Source organism: Juglans regia, chromosome 7, assembly GCF_001411555.2.
Source record: "Juglans regia cultivar Chandler chromosome 7, Walnut 2.0, whole genome shotgun sequence".
NCBI lineage: Eukaryota > Viridiplantae > Streptophyta > Magnoliopsida > Fagales > Juglandaceae > Juglans > Juglans regia.
In genome coordinates, this window is record NC_049907.1 from 11,702,671 (window position 1) to 11,720,260 (window position 17,590).

The 17,590-nt window shown below is 33.0% G+C and overlaps 1 protein-coding gene and 1 long non-coding RNA gene across 2 annotated transcripts; one reads left to right on the top strand and one right to left on the bottom strand.

Moving 5' to 3' along the window:
* The first annotated feature begins 217 nt into the window (after positions 1 to 217).
* On the top strand, positions 218 to 2,313 carry LOC108979124. Its single transcript, XR_001994162.2, has 3 exons — positions 218 to 359; positions 501 to 571; positions 1,577 to 2,313. It is a non-coding gene; the product is annotated as an uncharacterized LOC108979124 (long non-coding RNA).
* A 1,016-nt stretch (positions 2,314 to 3,329) lies between these two features.
* LOC108979130 (homeobox-leucine zipper protein ATHB-12-like) lies at positions 3,330 to 5,035 on the bottom strand. The gene is made up of 2 exons (XM_018949723.2): positions 4,510 to 5,035; positions 3,330 to 4,183 (listed from the first exon to the last, which is right to left on the bottom strand). The coding sequence occupies exons 1-2, from the start codon at positions 4,864 to 4,866 to the stop codon at positions 3,824 to 3,826; spliced, it is 717 nt and encodes a 238-aa protein (XP_018805268.1). The 5' UTR covers positions 4,867 to 5,035; the 3' UTR covers positions 3,330 to 3,823.
* Positions 5,036 to 17,590: the final 12,555 nt, after the last annotated feature.

The window sequence follows — 17,590 nt, forward strand, 5'->3', positions numbered from 1 at the left end:
ATACAATTATTATTGTGTTTCCTGAAAGTTATGGAAAGGAGATTATTGGCATGGTGTTTGGCCCACTGGGCCCACTGGGCCACTATTATCAACGTGAATAAGGAGATCTTAATTTAGTTAAGAAATATACATGATCTTTTGTTTCTTGACGAGTCATTTGAGCATCCTTTCTTCTTCATTTTTTTTTTTTTTAATTATTTTTTTTGTTTTTCGGAGGATGGAATTTGCAGGAACCTGCTTGAGTAATTGCTATGCTTCCTATGTAAAGACTTTGAACTGACAGTTGTTGGGCTGGGATTTTGCATGCTAAGGGCTATTAAATGGGATTTCTATCAGAAGCAATGATCTTCATTCTAAAGGTATGCTAGATGAGTATGTTCTTTCTTTCAGCCAAAGTTGTGGATTCAACTGCAGCATAGTTAATCGTATATGGTTACTTATTCTTGAGATTTATGCTTCTGATTTCTCAAGTATCATATGTTTTGTTGATCGGTTTGCAGAGAGGCATTGTTGTATGCATATGTGGGTTCTGATTGTGAAAAAGAGCAACCAATCTTGTTTCCATGATCAGGTTTGGGTTTTTGAAAGTTGGAATTACTTAATAAAGCTTCTAAAGAGTCAATATTGAATATCAAACCACAATGCCAAGGTAGAACTAGCTGATTCCAAATTCTATGTCCCAACTCTCTATCTTAACACCTCAAAATTCTAAATTTAAGTCGATGAATATATCACAACTTTGAATGTTGAAGTTCCTTTCATCAGCTAAATCATTTAAGGCACATGATCCAGTTTGGATGCTGTAAGATCTGATATTCTGTAAGAGTTCATCACGTGGAGTTCTCTTAAAAGTTTGGCAGGAAACAAACGAAAATTAAAGATGCAGAAGAATAGGCCGCTGAAGCTTAGTACCAACTTGAAGATGAAAGGGACTCATAAGGAAAACTGGAAATAAGCTCCTACCAGATATTTAATAATTTTTTGCAGAAATGATCTTATAAATGAAGAGGTTGCACCTAGCTTAAACTGATATTCTGAAATTAGTAATTCTATGTAAATGAGTCGGGCACTTGTAAGGGTGGGGGGATTGGTTGCAAGAAAGAAAATTGTAGAGCTATCCACTCGACTTTTCCGAAGCAGAGCATATGTTGGCAAAAGAGGTTTTGTAGTTGGAAATCCATTTCCTGAGTTGCAATGATGTTGGTTGAGAATTTAAGAGTGCACTTTTCTAGAATTCATTGATTTCACTTTGTGATTGAGGATACAAAATTTTAGAGAAGTGAACTTTAATTAGAATGGTTGAATAATCAATGGCCAAGAGAAGGCATGTATGTGAATGTATAGGTTATATAGCAACTCACACATGGGCCTAATCATAGAGAAAATTGGATAGTAAAACTTTGATAACCGACTTTATAGTCCAAAGATAGATTAGTTCTTGGAAAAGGTTCGTGAGTCTCACAGTAACTGTGCTAGTGTATGCTGGTCCTTTATTGATTCAGTTATTCTAGTGTATTCAAATGCATATTGGTAAATTGATTAGATTATCAATTGAGATTTTTTAAGTTTTCTGTAGATATTCCGAGGACGATGAAATGTGAAAATTTGTATCTGGAAGAAGGAAAGCTAGTGAATCAGTTGTCTTGCTGCTGCAAAAGGTTAATGATTACACAATGACAATGAAGATCTGAATACTGATGCTGTGAAGTTTTTTGCATGTCAGACCAACCTTCTCATCAAGCTTATTACTTATTAAAGCCCTCAAGTAATTTGGTCAATCATTGTTTAACTTTTGCTCTATTCTACTATTCCCAATAATTTCACATTCATTCAGATCGTTTATTTTTCCTCTATAGCCATAACATTCTCTGCTCTGCCATGCACACTATACGAGTTTGCACATTCATTTGTGGAGCTTATAATAGTTCTTCCCTTATCCATTCAATGCTTGCACTTGTATTGCATTTGGAAGTAGATAGTGAACAAATGGCATCACATAAGCTCTGATGACAAATCACATCTAATGTGGAGGTCTTGACTCTATTGATTTTTCTCCACGACATGTTTCTCCGAGGTGCCTTACAGAAAATAAGGTTCTTTCCTAGTATGACAAATCCAAGAAGAAAATCTAGCAGGCAGAGGATCTAAAAGCAAAAGTAAATGAAACTGTGAGAAAAATACCATTACCATAAATCTTTCTGGGTTCTTAGATCCCTTGGGGACTTAAATGAAGTCAACTTGCTCAGGGGCTTTTGATTTCTTAAAAAAGAAAAATCCTATCTCAACTGGTCAAGATTGGTGAAAGCCCACTGAAATTAATTCCTGGGGAAACTACAGAGGATCCAAACTCTAACAAAAGATTTTGAGTGGTTTAGGATCGTGTTAAGTTGTAAAAGATAGACCGGTTCAGTGGAGAGTAGCTCAAGTGTTGTCACTCAGGGGATTGTTCAATGGATCCACAAGACCACAGATGTTCTAAACCCCAAGCATGAGAGTGCAAGTTTTCTCTTGCTGATTTCCAATTGATGTAGGCTTTGGCCAAGACACTTGGCTATCTACTCTTATTTTGATTGCTTGTTATCTTTTCTCTTACTCCTGATTTTTTAGTGCCCTTTGCTCATGATCCTTAATAGTTTTGCACCATTTAGGTTTTGCATTGACAGCTATGGTGATAATGGTACTTATTTGTCATTCAGGCTGCGTTTGGTTGCAAGACTCAGTTGAACTCAGTTTAATTTTAAGTTGAATCTAACATCCAAATATCCAACTCTCAAATTACTATACTCATTTTAACTCAAAACCTCTTTACACATAGGACCCACAACCTTTTTTCAACTTCTCATAAAAAGTACTAAACTCATCTTAACATCCAAACACACTTTAAACTCAGTTTAGATAGCCACCACATATCATTTAATGCTCTTTAGTATCAGCTACTGAGGAAAAAAAAAAAAAAAAGGAGCAGTCCCTGGTGAAGTATTATTCCCTATCACTTGTGGGCTATCAAAGGTGCTATTAAAAGGAGATTTGGTTTACCTTATTTTCTACATTATCTTAAGAAGAAAGTGGATGAATGTAAAATTTTAGTCCAACCATTTTAAAACTAAATAGTTTCATGTTTGTAGTTTGAAATCTCCTGCCTTTCTTGGTAGTATTTCTCATTATCTTTATTTAGTTTGAGTCACTTATTTGTTTATGCAATCGTTTGCAAGTAATTTTACATTTTCTAGCGGCTCAAACATACGCGGCAAAGCTTCTTTTGATCATATGCATCATGAAACTTCTTTGCTTTTGAGCAAGAATGCACTACCATTTTAAAGGCACAATAATTGAAAACTACTTCCAAAATCTTTTTCTTAAAACCTTGATACCAACTCCATTGAAATTCTAATTGAACCAGTACATTTGTTATTTTGGAGCCCACCAGCTGTGCGTTCATCTCTCTCTCTCTCACTCTCTCTGTGCATATGATCTCTTTGGAGACACCCCACAGCACCTTTTATATTTTTGAAGTTTCACAGCTCCAGTCTCCAAATCATTTTTCGAGGTTCCAACAATGGGAGACAGAAACTTTGAAACGTATTGGGTCAAGCGAGATCAATATTACCAGCTTTTGCAATCACATAAAGTGGGTGGATGGAATTTCTTTGTGGAGTGCCAACGGTCTCAAAAAGCTACATTCATAGTCTCTAAACCCATTGCTGCACTGAAAGATGCTTCTCCCCTCTCCTTGTCCATAATTTTGCCCCACCACCCCCCTAGAATCTTTGAACCGAAGGAACAACATTTTGCATACATACAACCCATGACCGTTTTCCTTCATTCAAGACCAGAAGTCCCACCACTGAGAATTACTGTTAGACTGGTCGAAGAGACTCTCAGAGTTCAAACTGCCCCAATCTTCAGGTGATGCCAAGGTACTATCAGTAGGTTCCACAATATTCAGAAGAGTGGGTTCGTCTTCCAGTTCGAAGTACTCTGGCTTTGTACAGGCATCTTCATCTGTCAAGACACCTAGTCCATGTTCTGATCTCTCCGTTGACAAGCTTGGCTTCATTTCATATTCACATGTAGCAGTGTCTCCATTGTCCGATTCACCTCGGATGCCGTTTGCAGCTGGTTCTTGCCTGCAACACTGCCTTTCCTCCTGTGGCCTTTGCATCAGATCATTCAGCTTCTGCAGCTGTTAAAAAGAAACCATCTTTGTAAGCCTCTGTGAATTCTGAAATGGGTCTGTTCTCGTCTTGTGCAAAGTTGCAATTAAGGCTTAAAGTATCGTATCTTATCTCCATCCATCTCATAATTATAATTTTTTTAAATTTTTATATAAAATATAATAAATAATTTAATTTTTTTAATTTTTAAATAATAATAATATTAAAAATTAATATTCTAACATTATTTTATTCAAATTCCATTTAAAATCATCTCTTCTCAGTTGTACAAACGGAGCATAAATCATTTCTTCAACATGAAAATATATTTATGTATATGTGAATATATATGTACCTGTACAACCAAGGCCTGTTTTTCTTTCTTCAGAGCGTCAAACATGGAAACCAGGTTGTTGTAATTCGCTCGAAGTATGTTGTATTCTCGTTCGAGCTGCTTCGACTTCCATCGAGCTCTCTTATTCTGAAACCATATAGCAACCTGCCGTGGCTGCAACCCAAGCTCTGTTGCCAACTGCATCTTCTTCCTTGGTTCAAGCCTCGACTCTGACTCGAACAGAGTTTCCAATGATCTGATTTGTTCATCACTGAATCTTCGTTTATTTTTGCTGTTCTTCTTTCTCATGGTGGTGGAGAAGGAGTCCATGCAGGGGAAGGGCTCTGCTGCTGCTGCATACTCAGCGTGATCTAACATATTATTGGGATACGGAAAATCTTTTTGAGAGTATTGTGTTTTGTGATCAGAAGGTATTATATATGGGCAGTGAAAGGGAGAAAATGTTAAATGTCAGTGAGAGTGTTCATCATGATTTCGGGTCTTGCTGGCTTTCCTGATCGCTCCTTTATATCCAAAACCTATTGGGAGTCTGATAGCTTATTAAAAAATAATTCTGCTAAATTATTGTCAGATAAACACATAAAAAAATCTTTTATATTATATTACTGTGTATATAAAGTTTTTGAATAATATTAAATATTTAATAATATTACCTCTGACCAATGTTGAAATATTTTAATTATAAAAAAAATTATAAATTAACATTTTTTATATATTACGTGAGATTATAAAATTATTTTTATTATAAAATAAATATAAATTTATATTAATATATAAATTTATTTTTATAAAATTTCATTGTTATCCATTTGTTCTATTCCTTATTTTTTGTTAATATCATCCATTATTTTTTGTTGGTGTTGGATTAATTACAGATGAGGCTCTAGCTTTGAGACAAAGACGCCGCCAGGCGCCAGCCAAGGGTCGGAGCCGTTTTGTATGTGCTTAGCCTTGTGACTTGCTTTACGAACGCAATGCAGCACTTAGGATTTCATACATTTTATATTCTTCACGATATACAAGCTGAAATAAGATGTCTCGTCGTTGTCATTTGGCATCATCTTCCCCATCCAGAGCCTGCCTTGTCGTTAACTACGAATAATGTTATGGTCAAGTGGCGCATTCTTTTTAAAAAATTAATAAGATTTATTATTATAAAATTAATTTTTTATTTAAATCTCATATTTATTTTTTTATTTTTTTTAAATATACATACTTACACATTACTATAAATATCATTTCTCATCAATTTAACATATTTGAAGCCATCAAAATTAGCTGAATTTGAAACTGAAGCTAATTGGGAACTTTGGTGACTTTCTAACATTAAAATTTGTTAGAAAAAATTATTGTTTAGGTCCTAGTAGTTTTGACTTTCGAAAAAATGCTTAGTTTTCAATAGCTAGGTCTTCCTCCGTCAAAATTCTGTTAGTTCCTTCATCAGGAGTTCATTAGTATCTGACGGAAGATATATACTAGCGTCATCTCAATTTATCATTATAATTTTTTGAAATATTAACAAAAAATATAATAATAATTCAATTTTTTTAAATTTTAAAATAATAATAATAATAAATAATAATATTCTAATAATATTTTATCATTTTAATTCAATTCAACTCAATTCAATATCTAAATGCATACAAATATGAGAGAGGTACCATTTTAAAACTTGATCATAGTTATAGATATCATTTTTTAAAAACTTGACTATTTTAAACCACTATCAATTTTTAAAAGATCAAAACCACATGGAGTTAGAATGGAGATTTTTTCAACAATTAACATAAAAGTGACGTTAGGATAATGAATTGAAATGAGATGTGTTGAGATAAAAGTTAAAAATTAAATAAAATATTGTTAAAATATTATTTTTTAATATTATTTTTATTTTAAAATTTAAAAGATTTAAATTATTTATTATATTTTATATAAATATTTTAAAAAATTATAATAATAAAATAAAATAAAATAAAATACTTCCGCTACCCTAACTGCCTGAATCTTGCTTCGAGTTTGAGAGATATGCGGCTTTACCAGCTCATAAAAGTAGCTAAAACTGAATTATATTTTGACCAAGACAACAATTTATATTATAGAGGCACTTTAGCCATAGCTAGCCAAAAGATATTTATTTATTTATTTCTCTCTTTCTCAAAGAAAAACAGCAGTTAACTCTCCTTGATAACGTGGGGCACAATATAAGTAATGATATTTTAATAATTTGAAAAAAAAAAAAACCTAACTAACTAATCCAATATGGGGTACATTTCAAGTAGTTTAGATAAAATTAATAGAAAAAATACATCCTCAATTAACACATTAACTAGAATTTTAACTAATCCAATGCTCTAAAGTTTGGTTTCGAGTAAGAGCCTCCCATCTCATTCTCATCTTACCTCATCTTATCTTATCTCAATATCCAAACACTATAAATACAATTACTTTTCAATTTCAAATCTTTAATTTCTTTATCTAATCATTACCTAATTATTACAATTTTTACAAACTTTCAAATAAAACATAAAAAATAATTCAACTTTTTTAAATTTCAAAAGAAAAGATATATTAAAAAAATTATATTATAACAATATTTTAATTTATAATACTTTTATTTAACTTTTTATGTCTCATTTTCTAAAATTCTATAAAATATCTCAATTCAAATCATTTCATTACTATTCATAATTAAATTTATTATTATTTACAAATCATTATATCTCATTTCAATATCCAAACAAGGTCTAAGGGTTGGTAGTGTTGCAAAAACCACTTGGACAAATTATGGCAAGATTTTACTTATGTATGTTACTCCATCAAAGAAGACAATTTTTTATTAATTCACTAAGAAAATAGCATTTCACAATCGTTAGTCATCAGTGACAGAACCAGAAACTTTTATGAGGGGCTAACTTTTCTATTGCATGACACGTCTATATAAAATGAAAAGAAACTAGAAGATTATAAAAATATAACTATATAAAAAATTAGATCTCAATAATTTGCTATAGGGTGGGGCTACTCTGTCGCCCCACTCTTCCTACTGGGCGTACTGCCCAGCATTTTTTTTTGTTTTTCACATTTTTTAATATATTTAAATATTTTTAAAAAATAAAAAAATACATCAATATATTAAAAATCACTTTTTTAATCATTAAGTAAAAAAAAAATTTTTGACCAACGGTCAAATGGAGTGGTCAAAGTGGGGAGGCAAAGTAGCTTTTTCCTTTGCTATATATACATAAAAATAAAATTCTAAAAAACACAACTTAATATATGTTTTCAAATTTCTAATGATAATATTTCATGTAATAATATTAATCCATTATTATTTTTGTAATGAAATATTTAGAACTTATTTTTTTATATAAACTATCAAGTGATCTTTTAGAAGGTCATCTTTCATTCTAGTATATAAGCTAATTTATCAAGTTTCATACAAAATCTAGATATTTTTGTATCACATTAAGCATATAATGCTATAATTGAAACCTTAAATTAATGTTTTTTACTCAATGAAGTCTAGAGGATAAAACCTCTCAACTATTTTTCTTGTAAATCATCAATTTTAAATTTTTTTTTTTCTATTTTCACTTTGAATTTCATATTAGGAAGTCTAATATTGTATTAAAAAAAACTTTGAGATCCCTATTAATAAGTTTAATATTTTTCTTCCTAAACTTAGTTTTAATTTAATTTTGGTGAGGCCACATCCTTAAAAATAAATAATATATAGAAATTATACAAAATTTCGGAACTATAGGAAAAAAATTATTGGAGAAAGACATTTCTAAATATATTGATATCTTAGAAAATTTTAAAGAACATATAGGAATTGCAAATTTTTTTGGGGGCACATTTGCTATCTTTATAGAATTATATAAATAAAATATAGGGTATATTTTGATTTTTTTTTAAAAAAAAAAAATTGTTGGGGTGGTGGGGGGCTTGGTCATAACGTAGGTCCTCCGTTTGGTAGTCATCTTTATTTTAATTATCGAGAGTTTAATGCAAATAAAAACTCTTTTAAAATAACATAGTATATAATATAATTTGTTTTATTAAATAACATGCCTATAGGAGATGTGTTCTTACAATGACTACATCAAAGTTGATTCTTGTGAAAATTCAAGGGAGAGTAACCCATAGATGTCCAATTGAATGGTGAAGTTTTATAGACAAACAATGCTCTTGATTTACAAGTTTTATAAAGCTTGTAAAAAACAACAGCTCCCACCCCTGCGCGGGGGAGGGGGAGAATTAGGACTTTTTTGTTTTCTCAACTCATTTCATTTAATCATTATAATTTTTTTAAATTTTCACACAAAATAAAATAAACAATTCAACTTTTTTAAATTTTTTAACTTTAATATATATTCAACTCATCTCATTTCATCTGTAAAACTAATCGAGGCTAGAAATATTGGATATGCTAAATGGCAAGCAGGGTGCAAAATAAGTTTAATCTCGTCAGAATTGGAGAAATGCTCAAATACATGAAGGTTGAGGGGTTCATGTAGACATTTTCCATTCAATCCATATGTAGGGACATGGCAGAAAAAGATGCTTAATGATTTAAATTTCGTAACTGAGAGGAGGACAGAAATAGTCTTCATTGAATTGAATGCCACGAATTTGAATTGCTATTAGCAATAATAAAAATAATAATAATAATAATAATAATAATAATTATATTATTATTATTATTACATGTATGGACAATATTTGTTTAGCTATGACTTGAAAAAAAAAAAAATTAAATCATCTCTCTTATTTATACATATTTTCATCTGCTAAAGGAATGAGCAAAGAACGGTTAAAAGCAACTGATTCAATATTGATTAGGTGCTGTGCTCACACAAAGGATTAAAAGAACATGAGATATCATAATCCCAAGTAAAGAGGGTTCTTACCGGACTTGGCAGGTTTGGTTAATTGGAATATCTTAGAATATTTGTTAATAGTAGTACAGTAGATTGAGTTAAGATATTTTATTAACTTTTTTGAAAAGGATAGAGAAAATTTTGAATAAGAATATTATAAAATTACAAAAATTCTTGAAAAATATTTTTGTTTTTTAAACTTGAAAAACTAGTAATATTTTTTGCATTTTATTTGAAGGTTTGAAAAAGTTTTAATGTTTGGATAATAATTAGATGAAGAGTTACAGATTTGAAATTGAAAATATTTTATTTTGAGTGATGTTTAAATTGAGAAGGAAATATTTAAAAATATCTAAAAATACTTAATAATAATTGTATTGCAAAACAAAGTATAAGTGTCCAAACGAATCTGAATATCTGTGCATAGTAGTGAAATAGATTCACTTAAGATGTTTTATAGAGTTTTAGAAAATGAAAAAGAAAAAGTTAAATAAAAATATTAAAAAATTATTTGAACATAATTTTTTAATATTATTTTTTAAATCTTAGATATAAATGTTGCAAGTTGAAAAACTGAGGTAGCTTTTTGCTAGGGGTAGCAATTCAAAACACAATCTATTAAGCTAAATATGTAAAAATTTCAAACTCTAACTCGACCCATATAGATAACGGGTCATGTCGTATTACCTGTTTTGACCTGTTTAATAATTAATTAAAAATATATGAACACGATATGACTCATTTAAATACATTTTATGTAAATGGATTGAACTAACACACATAACTTATTTGATCTGATTAACATAATTTTACATAAAAGTTAAAATCTATATTTATTAGTAGCAACAATATCTTTAAAAAAAAGACTATTTACTAACAAAAAATACCAATATTTTTTAAATTTTAATATACAATAAAATCAATATTATAAACCCTACAATAACAAACATAAACATAGGTCAAGAATTATAATTCCAATAATAAAAACATAAGCATATTGAAAAATATCAATATTACAACTCAACAATAATAAAATTGTTATTTTGAAATAAAATCAAAATGGGTTGATTGCAGTTAAGCAGGTTGACCCATTTATAAATCATGTCTTAACAAGTCAATCAGTTTTGATCCGAACCCATTAACATCAAATTCAAATCCACAACTTCCGTATCATATTCGTGTTAAATTTACGGATTGTGTAAGATATTGACGACCTTGCAAACTTACTAAAACAATCCTGCTACAGATACCCGCCGTTGGGCACCTTTTCGGGAATCTGCTGAGGTGGCCAATGTCATGTCAGCCGATATTATTATAAAAAAAAAAAAGAAAAAAAAAATCGATTTCAAAAGTAGAAATCAAACCCAACACCAAAATGGATCCCCCATCGAAGAAGAAGCAATGCATTCTGTGCCGTCAAACCCCCATCGCAGAAGATCATTGACCATTCATCATATTCCTCATATTTTGCATCTACCAGCGTTGGGTGCCGTCGAAGAAATAAGCCTCGACGTTGTCTCTGTTTTTCTCGTTGTGCATGCTATGTGGAATATGTTTGTTCACTCAATCTTATTTGGAATTATGGTATTTCAAAGCTAGAGTTAAAGGAATGAGTGTGCTACTTTAAGCTAATTGCAACTAGAGTCAGAGGCTCCAAAGATGAGCAAATCCTCTGCAAACTATCCACCTTCATAGCTTCCACAATTACACTGGCACATAAAGCTGATTGTTAAGAAATGGACTCCCAAAAAAGTAACTCATTCAGTGAAAACAATTATAGATAACAAGCATAGCCAAAGCTGGCAACTTTGGCTTCTTCGACCTAGGAACATGCAGTGCATCATCCTCCAATATTCCCATCATAGCCTATTAGCAGCTCAGCCAAACCAAGATCCTACTCCAACTCAGACAACAACTGGTTCCCAGACACAGCCGCCACAAACCATCTCACCTCCGATCTTTCCCACTTGAACCTCAACTCCCCCCCTTACAATGGATCTGATCAAATTCGAGTAGGTGATGGTACTGCCTTGCCTATCTCCAACATCGGTGATTCTCTCTGAACTCTACTTCTTGCTCCTTTCATCTCAAGCATATTTTACATGTTCCTCACATAACCAAAAACTTGGTTTCTGTGAGGCAATTTTGTCTTGACAATCAAGTTTATTTTAAATTTCATGCCTCTCATTTTATTGTGAAGGATTCCAAAATGGGGACCCCTCTCCTTCGTGGTCCCATGCATGACGATATATACACATTTCCAGCAACTTCATCACCTCTTCAAGCTCTTGTTGGCGAGCGCACCACATCCTCTCGGTGGCACTCCAGACTTGGGCATACATCTCTTCAAGTTGTGCAGCGTGTCCTGTCTCACCATTCCCTTCCAGTTTTAACCCGAGACTTTAATTCTCCATGTTCAGTTTGCTGTCAAGCAAAAAGTTACCAATTACATTTTGTTTCTTCTCATCAACGGGCTACCCAGCCCTTAGAGCTTCTTTACATAGATGTATGGGGTCCTGCCCCTGTCCTTTCTCGTGAAGTATATCGTTATTATGTTGCCTTTCTAGATGACTATACTCGTTTTACTTGGTGGTTTCCATTAATACAAAAATCTGATGTTGTCTCAGTTTTCATTAATTTCCGACGATCTGTTGAATTACTTTTTAATTTCAAAATAAAATCCATCCAAAGTGATTGGGGCGACAAATTTCGTCCTCTCAGTCATCTTCTTAAATCCAAAGGAATTTCATATCTAATTTCTTGCCCTCATACTCACCAACAAAATGATGCAGTCGAGTGCAAACATCGACACATTGTCGAAACTGGCTTAGCACTTATGGCACATGCCTCACTGCCTCAATATTTTTGGGCAGATTCCTTCCACACTGCTGTGTATTTAATAAATTGTCTTCCTACTCCCTTACTTCAACAACTTAGTCTGTTTGAAAAATTGTTCTCAAAACCTCCTAATTACACTTTTCTCAAAGTCTTTGGAATTGCTTGTTGGCCTCATTTACGACCATATAATCGACATAAATTGGATCTTCGTTCCTCACAATGTCTTCTTATTGGGGGTATAGTGACTCCCACCATTGCTATCTTTGTCTACATCTACCTACAGGACGTCTCTACATCTCAAGAGACATTGTATTTGATGAGCAATTAATCCCTTTTAATCACACCAAGATCTCAGATTCAAGCCCATCCACTACGCCTCTCCCCTCTATTCTTGGTCCTTGTCCCACCCAGCCTACATGCATAATAAATACACAATCTGATAACACCCAAGCACGGCCCAACCAACCAACTCAGCTCATATCTCCCTTACCCAACTCATTCTCACCCTCAGATCACGTCACCCAACCCCACCACTCCTTTCGGTCTCCTACAAGTCCAAACATCTCAACAACTACGCCCATCGCGACCCAAAGCCCATCCTCATCTACTACACAATCCGATACTCCCTCCCAACCTGATCCTCCTTAAACTTTATCCCTTTCCTCCAACACTCTCGAACCTTCTCCGCAATCTCTACCATCTGCTACGCCTCCCCCCACAAATCAGATCATCATTAGATCAAAAACTAATTCTCTCTATCCCAAGACATTCACCGATGACACTATTCTCTGGCCACCTCCCCGAAGCTTTGTCACAATTTCTTCCCCCAATCCCTGATGATCCCATGTCTTTTACTGAAGCTTCAAAACACCAAGTATGGAGGTCAGCGATGGCAGAAGAGTTTCAAGCACTGATGAACACTAATACGTGGACTCTAGTGCCCTCTTCAGGAATCAACAACCTGGTAGGGTGCAAATGGGTTTTTCGCACCAAAAGACGTTCGGATGGAACCATCGATAGACACAAGGCTCGTCTCGTCGCCAAAGGGTTTCATCAACAAGCAGGTATTGACTTCTCTGAAACTTTTAGTCCAGTTGTGAAGCCAACCACAATTCATACTATACTTTCCATTGCTATCACTGAAGGATGGTCCCTACGGCAGTTAGACATCAACAATGCCTTTTTGCATGGAGATTTCCAAGAACAAGTTTTCATGACCCAACCCATTGGTCATCCATCCTGATCACCCAACCCACATTTGCCGCTTGCATAAGGCCATTTATGGTCTTAAACAAGTGCCACACGCTTGGTTCTCTAAGTTGAGTACCAAGCTTCTTGAGTTTGGCTTCACACAATCTCTGTCAAATCCCTCGTTATTCTTGTATAAACATTCCTCTGTCACACTCTCTTTTTCTTAGTGTACGTAGATGATATTATTCTTACTGGTTCCTGTATGGATGCTATCACCTCTTTGTTACATTCTCTCAATTCCTTTTTCCCAGTTAAGGACCTTGGACCTCTTAGATTTTTTCTAGGACTTGAGATTCACCATCTTTCACAGGGTCTACATCTGTCACAAACAAAGTATGTTTGTGATATGCTCAAACGGACAAAAATGGACCTTGCCAAACCTGTCCAACCCCCCTTGGCCTCCTCTGCTCGACTCTCACTCACAGATGGTCCTGACTTTTCTGATCCAACCCTCTACCGCAATACAGTAGGTAGTCTCTAATATCTATCTCTTACCAGACCCGACATTGCATTTGCTGTTAATAAAATTTGTCAGTTTATGCACTGTCCAAAACTACCTCACTGGCAAGCAGTCAAGAGGATCCTTAGATACCTCAAATATACTGCTCACCATGGCCTCCTTATCTGCCCCTCCTCTTCCTATAAATTGCATGCATTCTCTGATAAGGACTGGGCAGGATGCCCTGATGACCGTCGCTCCAATGACGGTTTTTGTGTGTTTCTTGGTTCAATTTAATTTCCTGGAGTTCCAAGAAGCAACCCTTAGTTGCAAGACCCAGTACAGAAACTGAGTACAAGGCATTGGCAAACACCACTGCTGAACTACTTTGGCTTCAGTCTCTGCTTAAAAAATTTGGTACTTTTCTCTCTCAGCCCCCTACCCTCTGGTGTGACAATTTGGGAGCTACATATCTCGCAACTAATCCTGTTCTTCACTCATGCACAAAACATATGGAGATTGATTTTCACTTTGTGCGTGACCGTGTCACTTCCAAGTCTCTACAAGTTGCCTTCACTGCCTCTTGAGATCAAGTTGCTGATATATTCACTAAGCCCTTACAATCATCTCGGTTTCTTCAATTAAGAACGAGTCTCACAATGGTTCCCATCATGGACTCGCGGGAGGGTATTAGCAGCTTAGCCAAACCAAGATCCGACTCCAACTCACCTAAGCAAAATCTCACAGAATCCACCTCAGCAATGCACGCGTCAGTCAAGCCTTCTCAGCATGAAGACTCTTCCAGAAACTCCTAGAAAACCTTTGCTGAAATTCCCTTAATTGGTTTCTATTATTTCTTGTAAATGGCATCTTATGGTTACAACAATAACCCGGTAAATAGCTCTAGGCAACACACACACCATGTGCTTGAGTAAATGTCCAAACTATCTTGTAATACTCCTATATAAAGGAGCTCTTGTAAACAATATTGGATATGAAATAGAATACAAAATTCATTTGTTCTTCATTGTCTTTCTTCTCCATTATATTATTCCTTCAAGTTTCCATCCCATCTGACAACATATTTCTAGTTTTATCGAGAAAATACAATTACTAAAAAACCTCATAGAAGCAACAAAGCTTCAAGTTTTGCCCAAAAAACAAATGTATGATATTTTGAGAAATTTTGGATCTGGGTAGTGTATGATAGATATGATTGATTAGTCTAGGAAAGATCTAAATTAAAATTTTATGTAATAGCGAAGACGAAGAAGATTTCGGAAGATGAGAAGAAGATGCGAACCAGTAGATGAGAAGTTCTTGTCTTTGTATTTCGTCTGAATCTGTTCCATGGGTATACGAAAGGGAGTGCTGCATCGTTTTAGAAGAGATGAAGATGCAAATAACAATAATAATAATAATAATAATAATAATAAAATAAAAACAGAAAATGAGAAGAAGAAGATGACATCAGTCTCCGTGAGTTTTTGAATCTTGCTGTGTTTCACCTCGCTGAATTCAACAAAACGTCTTGTTTTATTTTTACAAGTGGATGAATGTGTACGCGAAGGTTCCCACAACCCCCGGGTAAGGGTAGAGTTTTTTCGTACTAAAATTGATGAAATAGATTTGCAATTAACCTAAATAAAAAACAAAAGTCAAAAAGGCTGGACCAAGCCACAGGCTTGGCTTGAGCTAGTTGGCTATAAGCAAAGCCGCGAACTTAGACGTACTTGATTTGAGTGGTTAGGTTGAGTCACCGTTGAAAGCACAGTGTCAACGTGCCCCCAATTTCAATACTATACAAAACTCTCAAAAGCCTTAAAAAAAAAAAAAAAATTCCATATTTCTCCATTATTATTTCTTCATTTACAAAAAAGAAAGCGAACCAGTAGTTGCAAGACGACAAGTATCTGTCACCTTTTCTACAGAACCAGTAGTCGCATGCCACCTGCCCTTGGTCAAACCACAGAATTCTGTGTTTTTTTTTTTTTTTCCCTGATGACGTGCCAAAAAACTCATGGTTGTACACTTAAAACCTTGTTGAATATTGAGGACACGTTCCCTTATAGATGAGAGAGAAGCGTTGTGGGGACAACTTTTAAAGCTTACAGGTGTCAATCTTATTACATTGCTTTTCTTTTTGATAAGCTCTGTCTGCTTCTTTCCTCAATTTTTTAAAACCCTTTCAACATCAAACCAGACTCCTATTGATGGAAACTTTGGATTTTGTTAGGGTACTGCATCCAATAAGGGAGTGCCATCTAGGCTTTCCTACAAGAATAAATTAGTCTTGTGGGAGGGGAAAAAAAAAAACATCTAGTATGTGGGGTTGCAGGTAGGTATAGGGAATGTCTTTGTGTTAATTCATGTTTTCCTCACTTGGGTATTTTTTTATTATTGTTCAATTTGTTCTTGTAAAAATTTATTTGAATCTGTCTTTTATTCAAACCTGGTATAGCCAACAAATGGACGGTCCGGATTGGATACTTAACTCCTTATTTGAGATTAATTTAGATATAAAAATTATCCCATCTCATATAATCTTATCATTATATATTTTTTTTAAATTTTTACATAAAATATAATAAATAATTTAAAAATTTTAAATTATAAAATAATATTAATATTAAAAAATAATATTATAATAATATTTTATTTAATTTATTTAAAACTATTTCATCTCATCTTTATTATCAAACGAGCCCTGACTATTTATTTTGTATAAATAATTTTTAATATATTTAAATCTAAATATCTTTAAACCTTAGAAAAATTATGATTTTTCAAAAACTTTGATCTAATTATTTGTCTAAGTCTCCTTGAGAAATAACAAACATTACAAAAATAAAGAAAAATTCTTTTTTTGAATCAAATATTTACGATAAAAATAAATTTTTTAAAACAAAAACTCCGGCAAGAATAAATATTTTTCTTGCAATGAAATATAAATACCAAATCAAATCTCACAACTAACAACAAAAAAATCAAACAACTTTTAAAATCAACATATCTACATTTACAAACCCAATATACAACATATATATATATATATATATATATATATATATTTAGAAAACCACTCTCTCAAAACCTCGTTGAAAGAAAAAAGCTTCCATAAAAAATTATCAAATATTTTCAAAATTTTTCCTATCTAAAAAAAATCCTAGAAATTGCGGTCTTGTTTGAATTGTAAAAATATTTTATCTTATCTTATTTCAAGTCATCTCATCATTATAATTTTTTTAAATTTTTATAAAATATAATAAATAAGTCAATTTTTTTAAATTTTAAAATAATAAAAAAATAATATTTTAATGATATTTTAATTAACTCTTAATTTTCATTTCATTTTATCGTATTTTATTATTTAAATAGACTGTAATATGTGTAAATAAGAGAGAGAGACAAAAAAGAGGGAAAGGGAAGTGATGATGATGCAGGAGGGTTGAAATGACAGCAATTTATAAATATATTTGAAACAGGAGGCCAGCGAGCGTTATGATTAATGTTGGGTTAGCATTTGTTACGTTTTGGTAAGCAATTAAGTAGAAAAGCTTAATTAGGACCAATCTATAGGGGGCAGAGTGGCAAATTAATTAAGAAGGAGATGATGCAATGTATACAGGGAAAGTACGTACGATAATGTTTAGATCAACAAGATGGATGT